This window comes from Apteryx rowi, unplaced genomic scaffold, assembly GCF_003343035.1.
Source record: "Apteryx rowi isolate R43461 unplaced genomic scaffold, aptRow1 scaffold_31, whole genome shotgun sequence".
NCBI lineage: Eukaryota > Metazoa > Chordata > Aves > Apterygiformes > Apterygidae > Apteryx > Apteryx rowi.
In genome coordinates, this window is record NW_020449530.1 from 3055299 (window position 1) to 3078232 (window position 22934).

The window sequence follows — 22934 nt, forward strand, 5'->3', positions numbered from 1 at the left end:
AAGAATGACAATTTCTAATTGTGTTTTTTTTTTCTGACCAATAAATGCTAAAATAATTGAAAACTAAAGATTATGGTTTAGAATGGAAGGAATCCTCAATACTGAGCAGTAGCAGCATGATGACTAAAAAAACATTACAAGTTCTACACATGTGCATAATAATAAAGCAGAAACTTTAATCAGAACCTTTCTTCCTTAATAACCTGAACATATCATTCATTGTTACTCTCTCAGTAATCTTCCTGCCTCTAATTTTGCAAGGGGTTTGGAAGAAATGTGAAGGCCTAAAGCAATGACATTTTTAGGGGAGCAGGCTGTATGCTTAAAATACAGCAGCTTACACTGCAGTAGCACCACAAGATAAGCACTTTCCAAATGCAAAAAAGATGTTCCTGCCATTTCCTGGTAGTCCTACATAATCAAACAGTTTGAATCAYATGAAGAATGAGGGAGAAAAATATTCAAAATAGGTAGTTTCATATATGAATTTCTTTTTAAGAAAATTGACAAAAACAATATGGTGTGCAATGAAAAACTCAAAGAATGCTGTAATTCTGCCTTTTTTTTTTTTTAATCTCAACTGGCCTCCCCATGTCTTCATACAGTCAAATATGATGTTCCTTGCAGGCATTTTCATCATTCACTGAACTGGATAGTTATCTAATATTCATTTATACCCTCCAACATGTAGTCCAGGCCTTACTTAGTGAGTATTATATCTTCTTGTATTTAAAGTTTAGTTTCCCAGCTGGCTTTTCTGTCAACCTTTCAGGCCTAAATCTGTGAAGGAATTTAGCAATCTAGTTCCTATTAATTATAATGAAATGCAAGTGTTAAAAACAAAAAGAACAGTTTATGAACATATATCGGTTCACTATTAGCATAACATACTACTGTTAGTTTTAAAAGTCATTTAATATTCCAGATAGATTTATAATTGTGTACAAGGGCAAATCGTACCTGACGGACCTGATTTCCTTCTACAATGAGATGACTGGCTATGGGGGTAAGGGGAGAGTAGTGAATGTTATATATCTTGACTTTATTAAGGCCTTTGACATGGTCTCCCATGGTATCCTTATAGCCAAATTGGTGAAACACAGACTGTATAAGTGGATAATATGGTGGGCAGAAAATTAGCTGGACTGTTGGGCTCAAAGTGTGGTGATCAGCAGTACAAAGTCCAACTGGTAGCCACTTATGACAGAAGCCCCACAGATGTTGATACAGGGGCTGACATTTTTGAATGCCTTTAGTAACGACCTAGATGACAGGGTAGACTGCACTCTCAGCAAGTTTATATATTATATGAAATTTGGGAAAGATATGGATTGGCAGTCAGCAGTGGGCCCTTACTGTAAAAAAAGGCCGACTGCATCCTGGCCTGTATTAGCAAGAGTGTAGCCACCAGGACAAGGGAAGCAGTTATTGCCCTCTACGTGGCTCTTGTGAGATCCCATCTGGAGCACTGTGTCCAATTTTGGGCTCTCCGGTACAAGGATGACATTGACAAGCTGGAATGAGTCCAGCAGACAGCCACCAAGATAGTCAGGGGGCTGGACAACATGAAGTAAGAGAGGATGAGAGAACTGGGTTTGTTCTGCCACAAGAAAGGCAGGACTGGGGGGGAATCTTGTTGCTGTCTAGACCTACCTAATGGGAGGGTGTTAAGAAAATGGAGACACACTCTTCTGAGACGCACAGTGGAAGGACAAGAGGCAACAGGCAAAGCTGACAGGCAGTAAATTCTGACTCATCAGGAAAAAAAAAAAAATACCAGGAGAGTGGTCAAACACTGAAATAGATGCACAGAGGCACTGTGGAATCTCCATCGTTCTGATCTGAGCAGGAGGCTGGATGAAATGACCCTTGGAGATCCCTTCCAGTCTACATGATTCTTTAATTCTACAAAATACAAATACCTCTACTAAGCAACTGAGAGCAGGAGGTGACTGGAAAATGTTACAGATGCTTAGTTTCAGGGTTTGACTAGTATTTTTCAGAAAGTGCTCAAAACCAATATTTTTAACTTATGTTTTAGCAAAACATAAAATTGAGGTAAAAAAGGAGTCTTGTACAATTTATCTCATTATTAAAGCTTTGCAACTAAAAATACACAGTTATACAAGTTTGGAACTAATATTCATAGTTCCTTCAGAAATTATTTCTATATTTTCCATTTGCCTCACTTTCTGTATTTGTGAACACAATCAACATAATTCCATGAAAAATAAATTATTGTATTAATAAAGAGCATAACTTTGAAAGACTTGCTGAAAATTACACACAAATCAATACAGAGGGTGTCAATTGCTTTGAAGTTCAGTTACCATCTAACTAAAGAAATTCATCTCATTATGTTTTGCAATTCTGCAAATACATTCAGCCAGTGATTTCAAAATCCAACCAGGAACTCAGACACTGGGACACATAAGTTCATTACAAAGACCTCATCTGAAGTGAAAATCAAAACACAGCCTCCAGTTCATCTTGGTGTTCCAATCAGCAAGAAACAATCAAAATCCCCCCAAACTTCAGTGCTAGGTTAAAGGCAGAAGATAAAGACAAGTGAGACCAATTCAATCCACACTATTAGTTTTTAAGTAACTTTTAATGGTGTTGAAATTTGATGAGAGAAGTGTGAATTTAAGCTAAAGAAAAAATTAATTAAAATCTTACACATTTAGAACTTTCTTTATACACATGCAATTAATTCTTCATTCTTCCTTGCTTCCCTTTTATCACCTTAAGAAGMAAAAGCGTATATTTTCTATTTGTTTCTTAAATTAGCTTCCAAATTATTAACGGTATTTTCAAATTCTATTTTTATACTTTATTCTACTGCAAAGTTTCACACTTAAAAATATTCATCTGTACCAAAGAAACCATAGGATAACATCGACATCTCCAATGTGAGTATACCTCAAGCTGTAATTTGTAAACAAAGTCATGTCATATATGGACAAACAAAATCTTCTAATATAATAAAATACCAAAAGACATTAAAATGGAAATATTTTAAACATATAATCCTCAGTCAGGTTTCTGTACTTCCAAATTGTTTCAGATGGTTTTAAAAATCCCATCTGTAAGGTGATAAAATGGAGTAGCTAGAAATTTTGCCTTGTGTGAATAAAAAGAAAAAAAAAGTCATCTATTTGAAGTCTAAGTAGCTCATTTATATTGAAAGAATTTTTGCCTGAAATAAATATTTAATATGCCACAATAAATCTCTTTATAATTTTAGCCCCTTATGCTGAAAACACTCTTAATCATATGAATAAATCCATTGCAGTCTTGTGGATTATTTGACATTGATGGGATCATAACAGAGAAAAAAAAGCCTCAGGGATGACTGTAGTTCTGCTTTGTTTCATTCACTGAATTATTAGATTAGAGAAATACAAGTTACAGTTAATAATGCTAAGGTGGTTCCCAGCATACTTTAATAAACTATTACATAAACCCCATCAAAATCAGAAATTTGCTATACAAGAATCAGAAGCTATTTCCAATTTCTTTGTAGTCTGGAAAGACATAAGACATACGCTATATCACCCCAATTTTTCAACTTCCTAAGAACCACCATCATACTACCAATTTTTGAAGTAAGGAAGTATGAAAATAAAAATTATATTTAAACATTACATTTAAACATTTTTGACTGTCATTCTTTTATAAAGTTCACATAAGCCATTCTCAACTACAATGGTCGTTAAAAAAAAGCATGTATAATTTATTCTTTATGCATTTTGGTCTGAAGCTACAATAGCCTAATTTCTCAAAATTAATTGTGCAAAGACTCAACTTGTTTTCAAAATATCAAACTATTTTTAGAGAAATCAAGTGATTCTAATCAAGAGATGCAAATTATTTAAATTATCTTGATTTAAACCACTTCTTACTGCTATCGTCTTCTAAAAGGTCAAAAGAATAAAGCAGCAGCAGAATAAAGCAGGAACTTTCATTTTTAACTCATCAGAAAGATGTCCCCTATTATGATGCTAGTAAGAGTTCCAATTACTGAATTGATCTATATTCTCCAGGAAACCAAGAACTCTCTCAAAAAGCATATCTTATTTACATTGCAAAATCTTGGAATCAGACGAAAGCGTTGAGACAACTTCAATTGCTCCAATTAAAATTTCTAAATCCTTCTCTGAGCTTGGAGCAGAGAAGGGTATGAATTTTAACACATGCGTGGAAACAGAACCTCTTTGCAAAGCCTGTCACAGCTGATCAAAATCTGCTCAGATAAGGCAAACGGCCTTTCTCTTCTGGGCAATTTATAACAGTCACATCACTGTTCAGCAGYACTCCGATGGTATGTCTATGCTGCCCATCTTACCTGTCTCACCGAGCTCTGTGCTGCTGCTGTTAGAGTGTCACAGTATCAAGTTAGTTAATTTAAAGCTAGGTCAAGTATATTTGTATTATAGTCTAATGAATCTGCTGCCTATTTTGACAGAAACATATCCAAAGTGGAGACATAACAATGAGCACTTACGGAATTTTGGCATTTCTTCCTACAATAAAGTTAGGACTTTTTGCTTCAAAACGGCTACAAATTAAGATCAGCTTACTGTTTTATAAGACCATACCAGATAACAGCATATTTACTGTAACACAATTCATAAATGGGACTTTGTGGGGTTGTCATTTCAATGAATACTGAAGATGAAAAAGATTAATTGCTTTTACTGCCATAACCTCTTTTCTGAAATTCAGTTTCAATGTGTGCCCCTATGAATGATCCATTTCAGTGACTGCTTGACATATAAAAACCACCCTGCATTCTTTAAGCATTACATTCCTTATTCCTTAGTTCACAGTTTCGCACTTATTTGAATTAAAATGCATACTGTTTGACTGGGCCCAATTAGTAAAAAAAATTCAAAATACCATTCAACTAAAACTGTAGTTTATGACCGAACACCAGTTTTTCTGACACAAAATGCAAAGCTAATGCTGATAAGTCTTTCCTTGTTCCATACCACTGTATCATACAACTCTTGAATCCAGAACTGACTCCTGAAGACACCTTCTAGAACTATAGCCCTCTTTCTGTTTCCAAATTTAAAGGCTGTGTCGAGCCATCTGTTTCATACACCTGGATTCACAGTTCAGATCTCTCTCCTACATTTACATGTCTAATTTGGGTCTATCGCATCAAATGGCTGCTTCGTTCTTTATGATGAAGGATGCTGCCCTTCTCGCTACTGCACTAACATCTCAATGACAACCTCGCCCCACTTTCAATACCTCCTTAACTTGAAAGTTCGAACCCACCACACTCATTTCCCAGGAGAATGCCTTAGCTACATGATCACAGTTTAATGTAAAAGAAGAGCTTCTTTTCACCTCTTTTGCTGAAGATAATAATAGCCATGCACAATCTGTCACAAGTCACCTGCAGGACTCGTATATCCTTCATTATAAATATGTGGTAAAACTGCTCTGAAGGAAGAAGAACTAGCACTGTGAGTAACTTTTGTTGCATCTTTTTAGCAAAAAGCCAAGGGTCAGGGCCATGTATATTATCAGGTCTCTGAACAATGTTATACGAGCTATCATGAGGTTACTAGCTTCACYGGAGTATCAGGTTGACACTGACAAGCACATTGGCCAACCAAAAGAGGAGGACATGTTTGGGAACTTCCCCTCATACATCCTCCTTACTTCTTAGGATCTGAGACTTTATCAAAGGTATCCCCTATCTGAGCAGAAGAAATGCAACGGTATGTTAGTAAGTTCTGGACAACACAATTTGTATTGCGCTGCTGTGAAAAAAGGTGTATTTGGCTTGTAACGTATGAGAAAGGCTAATGAGAAGAAATTTGATCAGTAATTATCTACAGTCAAACAGATCATCATCTAGTTACTGTTGTAAAGCCTCTGCTGACTTCCCTTTTGGAGGAGTAGGAGAATGGGAAAACACTGGCAAAGKTTAATATATCTGACAGTAACATACACTAAGTAGCTTTTTTTGTCCCCCCTGGGTAGAAACAATAGAAATAGTTTTGTTTTTATCCTTTCCTTTAGACAGATGGGAAATTTTGTCTAAATTATTTTTTCCAAAAGCTCTCAAAGAGTTACCTCTTTACTGATAGTGACACTGGAAGTATATGATCTTAGTTCTTTCTTCAGATAAATACTACTAAAGATATATATTAATGAAGAGTTCAAAGAAGAAAGGTTTAACCAAGTTGGTGTAGTGAAGTTGGCCTGTCCTTGTGAAATATAGTTTGACCATAGTATTCCAAGTCTCCAGAACAGCAGATGTGGATGTAATCATGTAATATTCTTTCATAAGTTGCACTGTTACGTGGTGTATCTACTGCTCTGTGTAGCAGAGAAAAACATATTTCTACAGGGTGCATTTAGCCTTTCTGGGGGGAGGTGGGATGTCAAAAAGGATACAGCAAACTATTATTTTTAGATATATGTGCTGTCACTGCCATCACTAATAATTCTGTAACAGGTGGGTTTTGAACAATGAGGCTGCAGTTAACAACTTGCCAGCTATTCTGGAAGTTGTAGGTCCAGCTGCTGGATTTAATCAAACATTTCTTGCTGGTTTGATAATAATCTTATTTCTGAAAGTTAAGACTAGAATGCTAACCAGCAACATAGAATAATGTTGTCTAAAATCTCAGAAAGGATATTAGAAAAACAGCCATCTTTTTTGTAAGCTCATGAAGCTGGAGCTTATTTTCCAGGATGGAGGAATGTGATGCAGTCACACTATCATCTGCTGAAGTCAGAGCATCCAGATGCATGTCTATTTTCACGTGTTCAATAAGACATTTAGTTTTTCATTATCTCGCATTAATGAAAGATTGTTCTCTGTGTCAGTTGCCAAATACATCCTGCACTATGCTGGTTCCAGAATCTTTCCCATAGATTTGTAAAGAAAGATTGCTTGAGCCATCTGGAATTCAGGACAACATTTGGGAAAAGTCTAACAGAGTCAGATTGCTTATGGAGATACCTGACACTATCCTCAGGAGAATCTATTTCATAACCTGGATAAGGGAGGCTGAGCTAGTGCTCTGGGAGATGCTCAAAGGTGATGGATATCTTCTGTATAAAGGATAACTGAATAGACTAGGATGTTTCAGCCTGGAAAAGAAAGAACTTGGAAGGGATATGACAAAAGTCTAAAATCATGGGTGGCACAGAGAGTGTCAGTAGGGRTCACCTGTTCACTGTCTTCCAGTAAAAGAACAAGAGGCCATCAATGAAGCTAATGGGAGCCAGCTCCAAAAGCAAAAAAGATGAGGCAGGTTCTTCCTGCAACAAGTAGTAGGCCTGCAGCAAACGATGTTGCAGTTGCAAAAAGTTTACATGGGCTCAAAGAGACAATGACCAAGTACTTGGATGACAGATCCATGGAAGATACTAAACTGACAAATCACAGAAAGTTCAGGAAATCCCTGATCTGTAAATAGTCTGGAAGCTGGGAGAGCATTATGGAGAAGTATCGTGTTTGCCCTGTTCTTATTCTTTTCTAGATGTCTGCATATGGCCATTATTTGAAACAGAATACTGGACTAAATACTGGACTAAATGGATCCTTGGCCAACCTGTACAGTTATTATTTTGTTATGTTTTTACAGAACCACTAGTCTAAGAGCTGTCTCAAAATTTCCTCTCCTTAGGAGAAGAGAGCATTAATTCCAGAGAAAGACAAGAAACTAGTGTTTGATCCAGTGAAAATTTCCCCAGAACCATTTTTTAAATCTCTCAAAAAGGCAAAACAGAGAAGTTGTGTTTTCACACAAAACCAGTAAAGGTTCAAGGATAAGCTAATGTTTTCCCAGAGGGATTTGTGTAACGTAGCAGACTGTCTTAAGGTTTGCATTTTTTCGTTCTATTTCTTAAAGAGTGGACAGAGAAGACATTCTCCTTGTGTCTTCCTGACATGCATGGCATAAGCTTCCATGCAAAACTCATCTTGATCAGAATAAGGGAACTGAACTAGTACAATCACAGCAACAGCAGGAGCCGCAGAAATCAATGAATTCACACTTAATTTTCAAGGGCAAACTGCTGTCCCTGCACCTGCACAGCATGAGAAACTATCTGATGGCCTTGACTCTCAGCATCACCCTTTGAATTACATGTAGGCTTCAAACTTGAAAAATGGAGGGATACTTCTGTGCTTCCCGATGAAGATATTTAATATTATTCTCTGCAAGCATTTTTACCAAAAGTCTAACACGCTTTTAAGTCAGAGGCAGTGTGAGTGGATTCTGACATTTCAGAACTTCGGCTAAGATGGTCAAAACTGCTACTGAAGGTTTGCTCAGCTTTTCTGGTGTGTTAGAACATGAAGTATAAGTGCTGACCTCCCAGCAAGTGCAGATCTCTTTGAGAGGCCAATGCTTACTTTAACAGCRGTAGTTAGAGAACAGTCTGACATTCCTTTCCAGATACTGGGGATGCTAGATAGAGAACTGTAAAGAAAGTAGATGACTTTCTTTGAGGCATCTCAAAAACTGCATAGTTAGTATTTGTGGTAGCAGAGGGCTAAAATAACCTAAAAATGTGGAAATACAGATAAGTACATAATAGAAAGTGAGCTGAGGAGTGTAATGCAGATACACCTAAGAGGATTTGCACTGAGCAAAGTTAAGAATGGGACAGTGATAGCAACATTGAACCATCTCCTGCAGAGCAACTTGGTGTCCAAGCTTTCTTCAAGTTTACTAGCTTGAGCTAATAAACTTAACCTTACACTTTAGACTTGGTTCAAATGCAGTCAGTTTCAGTTCAGCAACATCCCTTGATTTTCTCCTGCCTCATGGAACCCAGCACACGACAGAGTATGATGCAGAGAAACCTGAGTGGCTCAGTTTATAGTTAGCTCAAGCACAGCAGGCTGGTGCCAACAATCCCTTCTAGATGTCACCCAATTCTATATGAAGACAGTTTGTCATCTCTGCACATGGCACCATGTTCCCAAGGCTCAGCTTCAAGGCTGGATTCCATACCATATCTATGGTTTGAGCTACAAGTTACAGCATGCCTTGCTTATCCTTCTCAATGCATTAGAACTGGGCTGGCAGCAAGTAGTAATTAGTTTTAAAATATATTAGATAAACTGCATTTGTGCTTTCAAAATCAGTAAGTGATCTCTACCTTCTCCAGGAAATCTTTTACTAAAAGGCTACGATTTAAGTGATTGAAGATATCCAGATATGTGTGAATGAAACAAGAATTCTTATCTCTCAACATCTACGCATCAGTAGCAGAAGCAAAGGAAACCCCATTCCTAAAAAATTACACATCTCCTGCCAGCTTTTCATTTATGTTGCTGGACTTAAAGCAGAAACAAATGGAAGCCATTTGGGGCTCTTCCCAAAATAGATACAAGAATTGGAACAGAATTATCAGTGGTTGCTAAATAACGGAAAAACTGTAGTGTAGGAACTCTGAAAATGTATTATCTTTACTCCAGACACTCAAGAGATTACTGCTCTAAAAAAATAAATCTGGCCTAAATCTGGCTCAGAAATGCAATAGGCTCTAGCTTTCTTACATAAATGCCCGCAAGAGAACAAATACAATGGGTCAGGCCATAGAAAACATAATAAGATGTATTAAGAGCTTGCTGCAGATAGTCATCTCAAAAAATTTCTGTGCATGATCTTGCTCCCCCTGCCTTCTTAGAGAAGGGGTTTACACCTTGCATATATGTCAAGTGTTCAAAAAAAAGCTGAACCACAAAATAGGCATGCAATGCACAAAACAGGTCATTAAATTCACATGCATATATTATACTTGTATACATTGCTATCATTTCATGCATTCAATCTACAGATGTATATAAAATAGTCATTATGGAAAATCTTACCATTAGTGAATACACGCATAAACAGACCTGTTTACATACACAACACACACTGAAATACTGGCCTTTTAGAAATTAATATTAGAATGCTTTAGAAGGCTGGTTGACTACAAGAGGAAAATGCATTTAACAAAGACAAGAAATTCAAGGACACTGGCTATGCAGCAACTAATTTGTTTTCATTTATTTTTCTAAGATACTCAGGTACTATTTGTAGGATATGTGTAGCCTACATTACATTACAATTAGTTGTGGATGCTAAATACTGAAGAATGCTTGCCATCTTTCCCCTCTAACACACAATACAGATAAAATGGCAGTTTTTCTTTTCTTTTTTCAGAAGGAGGGAGAAGGGGTTACTATGTTTGCAGCAGTGTCCCTTTAAGTAATCTTTTTTTTGGCTGTGCATCCAGGGCAGCTAATAGTTTTATCAAATACCCTTCACAGCAAGAGACTGTTTCCATGGAAACTGTAGAGCAATCATCCATTACTCCTGCAAAGATTTCTCTAAGCTCTCTCCTAAATACAGGTAGCTACTTTCTCTCAAACCAAAATAGAACAGAAGAATGAATTTTACAGTCCAGAGCTTCACTTCCAGAGCTTCACATGGGGACTAAGAGAAAAATGGGACCTGAAACACAAACCCCCCAAAACCTCACACAAGGAAACCATAAGGAAGTTTTAACATAGAGACAAATTCTGCAAGCCTGCAATTTAAAATGCAGCTTATAGAGAGAATGGGAAGTTCTTTCCTTACAGGTGAGCAATGGAGAGGACAGGAGAGGGAAACAAGAAGGAGAACTAGAGATTAACACTGGAGATGAACCCAGAACTTGATCACTTACCTCTCTCAGCATGTTGTTTTCTTTTTCCTTCTGTTCCAGAAGGCTCTCCAAGTGGTGGACATGCATCTCTGCCTCAGCCAACCGTCTTGTTCGCTCATGATCTTCCTCAGTGGCTTTTGCCGACAGACCTTTACTCTGCAGCATCTCCAGCAGCTTTTTGATGGACTCATCACGTGCATTTAAGGTCTGTTTCTGTGTCTCAATACGCAATTCCATCTCTTCTAAGGTTTTACGTAGCAGAAAAAGTTCCTTAGCCTGGCGTTCATGCTCTGCATGAAGCCGTTGGAAGTTTTCCTCTGTGAGCTCTGCCGCAAAAGGCTCGCTGGTTCTAGTGCTGCTGTCTTGCTGGAACAGTTGGTTCAGGTCCCGCTGGATCCGAAGCTCATCTTGTAGAGCCTGGATAGTCATCTGCATGTGCTAAAAGAATAAACAAATACAGTCAGATGATTCCCTGCACTGGAGAAAAAAGGAGAACAACACGAGCCACTTCAGCCCTCCTAGACTACCAACCAAAAGGAACCCACAGCATCGACCAACATTCTTTTCTGAAAGCAGAAAATTTCTTCATGTTCTTTTTAGAGGAGGAACAGGGTTATTCTATAAAAAGTTTCAAGGCTTTCCTTTTGTGCTTGGTAAAGTTCGTTTAACATTAGAAATCTCTTACTCGAGTTACACTCCCACTTCCTCCAGCCCGAGTGAGTCACCATTTAAAACGGGAAAATGTTGGTAGGCAAAATTTGAGTGCTTCAAATATAACAATCTATCCTGTAGAAGAATGCTGTACGAGAAGTCCTAGACTAGAATTACTATCTTGATGAAGCAGAGGGACCCATGACTATTAGAATTTATGTATAATCTAATAAAATGGAATCAGCCATGAGGACTCCAGGGGTCTTCAGTATTAATATTACTCACAGTAGATTTCCCAGTTGACCTAGAGAAGAGATTTTAGTATGTTAAGAAGAAATATATGAACAACTGTAGAAAACTAGATATACACTGATTGGGGAGAACAGTCACACCATACAGTTTTATGCATGAGGAACTTAGTAAAAAACAGAAACTACTGCCTTACAAAGAGGAACATGCAGTCAATCAAATGATCAGCAGTAATTCGTGCTTGGGCAAGACAATAAATCCTGTCTAAATGACTGTGAATACAGCAGAATAATATAGGAGGACAGGTTTTCTGGAAAAAAAAAGTCCTCACATTATATTCGGATAAACATTATTTTCTTCTCTGTAAGACAGAAAGATGAAGACAGTAAGATGTAAGTACTATGAACAAACATCTGATTACCAGGGATGAGATATCCACTGAGCTATATGCCTCTACACACTTCTTGAGAGTGGCAGACATGCTTACAATTTAGTCTGAATGTGAACAGATCAGATGGACTGATCTCTGGGGTCTACTTTTATATTACAAATATCAGTGTCTGCAATATAGTTACTTCCACTATTCACTAGGACTGAAGCATTAGTCAGGCTTTTTATCAGTCTATTATCAAGCTTGATGGAGGAGACACTCTTAAGGTCTATAATCTAAAGATGGTGTCAATTGAATATGTCTGACATAAATCTAAGTACTTAATTTGAGTATAATATTTGTAAAGAGAAGACATGTAAGAAGATTTGGGTTGAAGTCTTATTTCAAGAATATATTCATCAGAGTTCCCACATGAAAGGCAACAGACAGGAAATACTACTTGCTACCTTACAGATATCTACCTTTAACCTGTTTTAGAAGTTTTAAGTTAGTTTGGTTGTATGGAACGATGCATAAAGGTAGGCCAATCCCATTTTCATTACCAAGGTCACAACTTCAGACCTAGTACTTCCCCTGCTTTTGCATTCTGGCCTAAGAGCAGCTTTTCAAAACTAAAGGTGCTGCTTTGCAGTCAGTTCCTCTAAGTTTACACTGCCACTAAAAAGAAGAGTCCACCTCTCTGTCCTTCCTTAGGTGGCTGGTGTCGTCAGCTGGCTCAGCTGCCAGCTTCACCTGGCTGAAAACTAGCCCAGCCAAAAACAAACAAAAAGTCTTTGTGGACAGATCAGATTTCTGATCCAGTTGATTGTGTGTCTACACCAACACTAATACTGGCACAGGAAGGTTGGGAATATGCAGCCAAGAGGCTGGTGGAGAAAGGAAGGGAGCGACCCTTTTTGGTATCAACATAAACAGAGATCAGCTTAAAGAGGTAGCTCCATGATTGATTTAAAGTGCTCTAATTCTTTCTCATCTACTTTAATAACAAAATACTTGCCAGTTACTGATTCCGTTAATCTAAAACAGTAATTGAGATTACAGAATCTATATGATAACTTTGCACAATGATGGGATAATGGATTTCTTCCTAAAGGTACATTGCATTTATATGGTGGTGGAAGCTTATAGATCTATTTTTTAAGTTGGCATTAGCAATACAAGAAAACCAGTACCTCAAGGAAATCCATCCGTACCCAGAAAAAGTTTTTAGCCATCACTCTTTTTTTTGAAAAATTTTCATTTATTGTCATTTTTCCAAACAACAGTCAAGGTTGTTTGTTTCAATGTCAGACAACCTCCCTGCTGTAAAACTGAGGCACTACTGCAAACATGCCAGGGTGCAAATATACAGTCAAAGCTACTATGATATGTTCAATTCATGTATGTTGACTAAGCTGGAACAGAAAACCTACTGCACTGATGAAAAAGTTTGCCTTACCTGTACCTCTATAACACCAAGAAAGTCAGCAGTATTAAGTAAGAGAATTTCTTAAAATAATTTAAAAATAATCAATCTCACTACAGATAACTTAGCGATTCCACACATGAGTTAATTCCATTTGTGTTTGAGAAACCCTACTTATCCAGCCCAGCTGTGTGTTGTTCTTCCAGCACCACATTCCCAGTTGCTTCCACCTGCCTCTCCACATACTGCCACTTCAGCACTTCCTTTCTCCCAGGCTAGAAGAGAGCTTCTTCTCAACAACCACATCATCTACTGAATGAAATGACTTCCTGTACTCAGTGTCATCTCAAAAATCAAACTTTGGTTATTTATAAACATAAATGGAATAAATCACCACAACTGAATTCCTGCATTAGAATTGTTATCATTTGATCTGATGTGAAATCTCAGCTCAGGTTTCTTAGGAAAACACTATTTCTCATAGTCCCATAGAAATTATTTCCCCCCAAATTACCCACAGGGAAAGTCCCCATACAGCTTTGGGCCAAAGAACCAAAAACTATTATACGATACAGAAAGCATGATGTGAAAGAAAATTCAATACCAGTGACAAACAGCATCTATGGGACTCTGTCAGACTGTTAAGCAAGGACAAAGGAGTTATGCGATACTCAACAGAAATGGTCAGCAACTGCCTTGAATTCAATTTCCCAGGAAAAATGAAGAGGTGGGGAGAGAGGAATGGTTAGCACTGTGCTTATGAATTACTATCACTGTTCTCTAAACTGCTCAGCTGAAAAGAAACAAATTTCATCGTGTGCAAGGTAGCAAGAAAATAAGCCATAGAAAATTGTTCTATGCTTTTGACACCCACTCCTTTCCAATATCCAAGAGATCTGCAAAGTGGGTTTTTTTTCCTCTGCTTTCCAAATGATTTTTACAATTTTTAGAATAATGGAACAATGCTTTTTAACAGTTAGCATCATAAATGAACTGATTTTTCAATTGACATAGCTTTTCTTCCACATTGTTTCATAGAAAACATCAATTTCCCTTTTAAGTAGTAAGTCAGTCTTTTTAGCTTCTCATCCATTTCTTAGACTTCACTTTCAAACCAGTAACTATTCCAGAAAGGCAATATACTTTTCAAATTCATGTGATATTAGTCACTGATGCTTAATCCTATTTCTAGGACCTGACTAGAGACCTCATTCAAACTTGAAAAATACTGCTGAAATTGTCTTATCTAGAAATAGACAAGCAAAAATACTTTAATACTTCTTACTCTGTTCAATAGATACCAGTCACCATTCTCTTAAATAGTTTAATACAGATAACATAGTTAAATCAAAGCAATTATGCTCTATCTGTACTTTGCTTGAAGCTTATTGCTCTTATTTCAGACCTCCAGGAGGATTGCATATTTTTTCCAGTAATGTAAGTTGGTCTTAAAGCCTCACTACAAACCAAAACTACATCTGCAAATCACCAAGATATTTTTGTGAGTAAAGTTCCCTGATAAATGTCCTTCTGATCATGCCTTCTGTCTTGACAGTGCCAGCCACCTCTAGGTCCACCTCAAACGCAGATCCTAAAAGGCCCAAGGTGCAGACCCGAGCTCTACCATGTGTTCTTCTCCCTGGGTTACTTGCATGAGGCAACTTAATGTTTGTTAATTGGGCTCTACACAGAGACAGGTGTTGCCTTTCATCCAGTAGCACAGAATTTACACTCTAAGTAGCAGAGCACAGTTCAATTTCCTSCTCTGCCTAACAGGAATCAAATCCACATTTCCCACACCTTGGCAGATCAGTTAATGGCAACAACAAGTTCCCAAACCACAGTCTGAATGCAATTGATGATACAGAAGTTCCTTTAACAAGGGACATGAAAAAGTCCTGTTGTTGCACTCTCAGGGTGATGCAACACACCAATTTCTATACTGGCAAGTTTGGGAACCTTGCTACAGGCAGCTCTTTTCATCTCCCTGTTGAAGCTCTTTCCTTTTGCATGAAATATTTAAAGATTCAGTAGGTCTGACAGGAAATTCTAAAGAGAGCATGGCTTCATATTCTAATGGGTAGAGCACAGAAGAACAGAAAGACCCGAACAGTTTTATTTCCAATTAATTTAATGTTTATAATCTCATCATTCTAAAGGAAGTGGGAGACGTGGATTTCAACATACTCAGACAGAAAAGGGAGTTTAATTAATACCTTCCCCCCAGGCCTGTATTCTAACCCACATTTTAGATCAAGAGGAGGCAACCATTGCCACCAACATGAATTTGAAGGAAAGGATTACATTGTGACATGCTTCTTAAAGAAAGGATTTATACGCTCATTTCTGCAAGGCAGAGCTAGCCATACCAAGCTAAAGGTGCTTAAGATTCCAATAGGCATGTGTGTGTGTGTGTTTTTAATTGTCTGACGTAGGCTATTCATATTGAGGATATTGTCTTTGTAACTCCCTTAATCAGATATATAACTCTTTGCATACTTTATTCAGAAAATCCAAATGCCTAAATTAGTGCTGTAGCTCCTGCAATAGAGGACACACACCTAGGCATTGAACAGTTCTGTAGTTAAGCTCTCCTTAATCTCCTCCTGGATTTAAATTCTAAGAAGTAGGTTAACCAGGGAAATTACTTTAATTTTTGGAATTAATTACTTAATTTTTTGAAAAAATTCATTATACTCAAGAGATGTCTTTTAACAGGCAGGAAGAAGGGAGACAAGATCTTACTCTTTCCCAGCAACAAGGGAAAACATATCATACTATTATATGACACAGTGTTGCAAAAACGTGTCACAATGAGGTGGGAAGCATTTTTACATTCCACAAAACTCAAAGACTTAAAAAAAAAAAAAAGACACTCCTCTTACACTGGGAGAACATTGAAGCCTCCCAAATTAATGAGAAAGAATACAGGGTGAGGAAAAGGAAGGGGAGAAAAAGGGAGGTCGCATCAGAATCCTAGTGGAGCGTTAGAACAGAGCTTCCGTCCGTGACATCCAGTTTCAAATTCCTACTCACCATCTTCACAGATTCCAAATGAGGCTCTAGTCTCTAGGCTAGATCTCTAGAGATCCACCAAAGATATTCTTAGAGGAGGGACTGAGAGATATTCTGCTTTATATAAGCATCTGAATATTCATTGGCTTAGGGACTTGAACCTACATCCCAAACATCTGAGTGCAACCAGCCCCTCTCTCTAGTGATTTAACTACTGTATATTAAGCAAAGGAGTTTCATCAGAAAGATATGAAATAGAATCCCTATAGAAAAGCAGTGTGGTGGCTGGTATATTCTCCTGAGAAGCTGAAATCCAGGCTGAAAGTCTTGGTTGAACTAGCCCAGATGCGCATGTGCATCTCCCACACTCCAGTGAGCATCCCTGACCAACTATTGCCTGCTCAAGGGTTGAGCCCATCTCACTCTTTTCTAAGTCTTAATCAGAAATTCCAGTCTGGAGGGGAGGAATTTTTTCCTGCCAAATATTTTGCCGGAATAGGTAGATTCAATAACAGTATCTTCTAAAAATATTATTGACAAACTTAGTTACTGAAAATTTGCTGATTAGTTTTACTGTTAACTCACAATGACAGTACATCCTGTACTGGATGACAGCTTCATGATGTACATCTATTAGGCAGTATTCTGCAAGTCTGTTCAGCCATCAAGCTGTTCTTCATGTGGAAAACAATAAGTGCTTGAAAAGACATAGGACAGCTTTGCATTTGTTACAATTTATCATATATTTCTGTATTCAGTGTTCAGGATACAATCTGGAAATAAAGGATAGAGACTGAGATTTAATGTAATAACTGACCAAAAAGTAGGTTTCTGAAGAGGACAGTTTATATGTCAAGGTAACCTGTTTTAGCCAGCCAGCTGCTTTTGCAGTTGGAAAAAACAGACAAGCTTTCAGCTACACAAGCCCTTCAAGGTCCAAAATAGATGCACTTATCTCTACCTACAAACATTGCCTTAGTTTTGTCCTTAGACTGTCACAACTACATTGTTACTATTCGGAAAACATAAGATGCAATAATTACAACATATTTTATGGCAGAAGGAAGATCTAGTAAGGTTTTCCCTCAAATGTACATATAAACAATACTAGAAAACGATAGACTCTACAGGGGACCTTGAATGTGTTTCTCTTGCCAGTGAAGCTGCATATAAAATCATGACTTTTGCATTACGATGATTACTTCAGTGTTCTTCACAATGAAAATGTTTCAAACATTTGTAAGAGGATGAGCTGCATTAATCTCAAATGCGATCACATGCCAACTGCTAGAATATCGTCTGGTCACTAAGGGCCAACGAAGTCACAAGGAGGGAAAACATTCTCTCTCATTCTCAAGGAGTTAACATCTTGGCAATGTTTCTGGGAAATAGATTCTGCTGAATGCACAGCAGAAGCAAAGGCCTGGCTGTCTAAGGGAGTCCCTGCTGACATTCAGCTGCAGCCCACGCAAGGAAACTGAAAAAAGGGCTAATGTCAGGTGTCCAGCAGAGTCGTGATGAAACAGAACTTGCTGATTCCAAAAATGCTTCATGTTCTCTGTAAGATGGATCAGGGGCTTCAAAACCTTATTTGGATGGAAATGAATGGGTGATCTTTATAGTTTAGCTTAGATTGAAAATACAGCTATGATTTTAACAGGATTTAATTTGTGAAAGCCACAGAAATYAACTTGTATTTTAAAACAACCATACACTGCATTATCTCTGAGACAGCAGAAGGGCAAGATGAAAAAAAAATGCTATAGATAAAGAGCTTAAGTTGTCAGTAATACGTTTGTCAGCTCAACTAGACTCATTCAAAATAACTCATTTGGTTAAAGGGAGTAGTGTGCAGCAGCCCAATTCCCTCTCCCCTGCCTGTGCAAAAAACATGCAAACCAGCAGGAATGAATTCAAATTCTAAAAGTAAAGCAGATCAGAAGCAACCAAATAAACTCAGAGCCACAAAAGAACCAAAACTGCAATGCAGATCACTTCATACTAAGTGTATGGCTACGTGCATTAAAAAGGCTGCAAGGTAATATACAGTACATCAGTTATTCGGTGGTAAATGTCCATATGCAGAATCTGACCTATGATAAACACAAAGCAGTTTATCCTGGAAAGAAAACAGGCAAGCTATCTACATTTTCAAGGAATAGAGCATACATGTGAACAGTTACTATGGAATGCCTGATGCAGTGTAAAATTATGACTTACTCTGAAGAAATTTGTGCACATATCTGTGTGATAAGAATATAAATTCTGATTGAACATAGGCAGATCTAGTGAAGTTTTGAAAATACCAGTTTAGCTATTAGTTTTTAAAACTATGAATATAATTCTGACAGTTCTCTGGCTGCCTAAGGTACAAACCAATTTAAGCTCTATGGCAGATATCACAATTGGCTGAGGTGGCAAGAATACAGTATACAAAGGAAAAAAAATTTCAAAGTCATATCATTTAGCTCCAGCTACCACGTGTCCACATTTCCAAAGGTTCATCTACATTAGTAGTTTAGGATGTTTCAAAGAGCTTTTCTTCATGCAAATCTTCCTAGCATCTACATTTCACATGCTTTGAATCTCAGYGTGGTATGATCCTGGACTGCAGAAACTGGATTATTCTAAGTGCCCCTCATCTTTCTTGGGAACAGGCATCTCAGTATTAGGACATACTTCTAGAACTTCTCAGGAAATATTATATTTTCCTGCAAGGAACAGGAGAAAGATATCACAGAATATATTACGTTTAAAAAGATCTAGAATTGTGACTGAGACTAAATGAGAACTCAGGCCTCACTTCTTAGGACAAATCTGTAAATTTTATTTCCCCAAGGCTAATGTCTGTATCATTATGATCCTGCTCTTGAATCACTGGGGAAAAGAAAAAGGGGAAAGCTTACATCTTGACAATCTGCATGGGAATCATTCCCTGCTCCTTCCAGCTCTGAAGACCAAAATGACCAATTTTTTTATGCAGACCAGTCATTGTGAAGGGTTTGTATGAACCACATAAGACAGCATAGAGATAGGTGAAAACTCCAACAGGAAGCTATGATTAGAATTCTTTATAACAAACTCTTAAGTGGCAAACAGCAAACTTTAAGATACCATTGAGAACTCATAGCCACAGACAGTAAGAAGGAAAAAAGAAGCACTTGCTTTTCAGTTAACTGGGGGGTTTTGCCTGCAGCTGGGGGCAAAAGGATGTTCAAGGCATACATACTCCTTCTGTGGGTATTTCTAAGTCTTAACTTGAGCGCACTAGGCAAACACATACCTAGAGAAGATCTTGTGGGAGTATGTCTGATCATTAACAGAAACAGTTCCCCCTCAATTTCATGAGTGACCTAGAGTCATTCAAGAGGAAGGCAAAATCCTAGTGCCATCTGCAGAGAGCTCGATAGTAAGAACAGGAAAAATTGCCCTAGAAGCGCACAAGAGCACACAGCTCCTTGGGTAGACAGATAAAAATTACTGCCCTATTCTTTGGATGAGTCCAGTTCTGAAGCCACACTCTTCAAAGCTGGATTAACATCCAGGAGTTGGAGCACAACCACATAACAAAGTCTCCTTTTCTCAAATTCTGTAAGAAGCTCATTTATCATGAGAACCGCAGAAGAAACAATAAAGATTGTTGTAAATCAAGGACTTGATAACTATGTGCCTGAGTCCAGCGTCAGAAGTCTATAATCCCAGACGGGGGAGAGGAGAAATAGGTGGGTGTAATGTGCTGCAGAAACTGTGAACATATGTTCATACTGGACAGTTGCATCTTAATTTCTGCCCTCAGCCCTTTATAGAACATACGTCACCAATCCATAGGACTACCAAGTAACAATACCGAAAAGTATAAAATGGTGCAGAATGCATTTTTTCCATTTCAGAACTTTTAAGCATACTTTAACCTCAAAAGTCATGAATAACATGTCTCCTCACTATCACAAACTACATTTCTTTCCATGTAATACCAAGAGAAATTAGAAACAAAGCATAAAGGATAAAAATTGTCTGGCTAACAAAAGAAAGCTGAGAATAAATTTTCCCAGTTGAATCATCTCAGACGTGATATTTATTTCTGCCATCTGCTTATCACTGCCCAGAATCTTAGGACATACTGAGGAGGACAGTCTTAATCCCTAGTCTTGCAAATGGAAAAGAGAGCTCATTCTATTCCAGTTTGAGGTTTCCTTTATTTTTCTGTGTTAGGGAAAGGAAAAGGAGACAATCAGAAAGAGTAAACAGCTTAATGGACAGATCTAGAAGCTCAACAGAGAAAGTACTCTTTAGAGACCCCTACTAAATATGTGAGTTAATATTGGGAAGATCTCTGCTCAAGGTATTTTCTTCATGCTTTTGTTCCCATGGCTAAGACTGTGACATCTAGAGCAAATCACTAACAAAGGTAATGAGAGAGAGTGCCCTTAACTATCCATTTCAGCTTTTTAAAGCTGCAGTTTTGCTTGCTGGAAAAAAGGATCAACAACAGATAAGCCAAACAAATGACCAAGACTGCTAAGACAAGCGTATCAGGATTCACATTGTTATTGCCTTATTTAGCAGAGCAGGCCTGCAAAAACACCTTTTTCCATGGTCTTTGATGGACAAGAATAAACCTGTCACTCTGAGCCATGTAAAACGCAAGGATGTAAGCCACACTGGAGACAGTATACAGAGCAAGATGAAATCAAAGTTGCCAAAAGCAAAACTGTAGGAGGGTGAATATATAGTAATACTTTTCCAGTATACTCTCCCAGCATTTGCAGCTGAGCAATTTCTTGATCCTGAGGTACTAGTTTTGTAACAAAACAGTGAAGAAAAACAAACCACATTTGTATCCCTGCATTGCTCTTCACCTGGAGGAAGACTGGAGGTGAAGCTGCTCTACCAAGCAGCTGTATCAAGATATCAAGAAGATATCTTGACAGTATGCTGATGTTTCCACAGCAGAGGAAAAATCAATTCACCCAAGTTTAAAAATATACAAGTTTAAATAATTGAACAAGAGGCCATTATCTTATGAATTACCTGTCAATCTAAGGAAAAATATGACATTGCAAAAAGATAATTCATTACAAGTTCAGTCTCCTTTCTCTGACAAGCACAACTTCCTTTGTCATAAACTGTGTTGATAAAATGGATCCTCATGTAAGAGGTTTCTGTAAAAAAAAGTCAACACAAACATCAGACTGATCTATATTCAAATCCAGCCATGATACAGAGCTTTCAGAACTTGATCTTTAGCTGTTTTGCATGCGTGTACAACAGTTTTTCACTAGAACCCAGTTTCATTCACAGAAGAGATTGCTTCTAAATGTTGTGTACATGGAATAGTATTTAAGCGCCAAACTGAGCTTTTGTCACTTTCTTGTCCCATGAAAGGAGTTAGAAGTTAGTATGGTAGTGGAGGGAAGCAGAATCTTAGTACTTACATACGTGAAGTGACTAATATTTTCAAATTAATAGCATGTATGTGAAACATGATACTTTTTTAAATAGATTAACAGCTCTTCTGCAAAAACATATTCTTTTTAGTCACCTCTATTAGGGAGGCCAGCAAATACATCTTTCCATTAGCTGACGAAATAAATCAATCCAAGATAAAAGGTGCTCTGCTAACAACCTTTGATCTTGTGTTCAGTATTTGCTGAGATACAAGCACACATCAACACTAGACTTACAAAAGGAAAAAATAGCTGATGATTGATAATGAAAGATTAATATATGAAAAGTTGATGCACAAGAAAGCTGTTGAGTGCTTTATCCACATCCCCTCCCAAACTCAAACCTTCTTTTATACTAGCTGGTTTGGGGAGATTACTGTGTAGATTTCAATGCACGTGTGCATGAATCCCACAAGAACGAGACCAAAATATTTTGAATAGCTGCATCTACAGGCATAAACCCTATTCCTTCCACATAAGAGTGTAAAATATGGAGTAGCCCTGATCTTTAAAGCTTTTTTCAATACTTCAAGCTTGTGATTGCTGAGCACTGAAAAACAATCACAAGGTAGGCTATGATACCTAAACTGGTAATATTTCAAAGAATTAGATTGAATATAAAGCAGTAGCTTTTCCAACTTCTGCTTGCCCAAACACAGCAATGGATAGTAAGCTGTAGCGAATGAAGGCACGGACTCAAGAGGTGGTGCATCTTGAGACGTTTATTGTTTATTTCCAAGTGTATTTTTTGAACTTCTATGCCCAACACATCATCCCACTGTTTCACAAGAAGATAGTACCAATTTGGCTACATCATGGTAATACTTGCATTCTTGCTCTACTGGTTCATAGTCTCTCTAATACAAAGAATGCCTCCTTAACTGCTTTCTATCCTATACATAACTGTACACATTGCATCCTCTCACATTTGCCATCTCATCAACAATTTGGGGAAAATGAAGCAAGTTTCCTCGAAATGCATTTGCATGCGTTTTGCTTGTTTTAAGCCACAATATGGAGCAATTGCAGACTTCCATGCTCAACTGGCCCCAAATCCAAAAGGCCTAAAGTGATATGTGGAAAAACATTGCCCAGG

At 37.7% G+C, this 22934-nt stretch overlaps 1 protein-coding gene across 5 annotated transcripts in view; it reads right to left on the reverse strand.

Annotated features, from left to right (window-relative positions):
• Nucleotides 1-22934, reverse strand: part of ERC1 (ELKS/RAB6-interacting/CAST family member 1) — a 315358-nt gene that overhangs the window by 237245 nt on the left and 55179 nt on the right. For all 5 annotated transcript variants that reach the window (XM_026070417.1, XM_026070415.1, XM_026070416.1 and 2 more), the window contains one exon: nt 10702-11118. In XM_026070417.1, coding sequence (XP_025926202.1) covers nt 10702-11118 — 417 coding nt within the window. The remainder of the gene's footprint in view (nt 1-10701; nt 11119-22934) is intronic.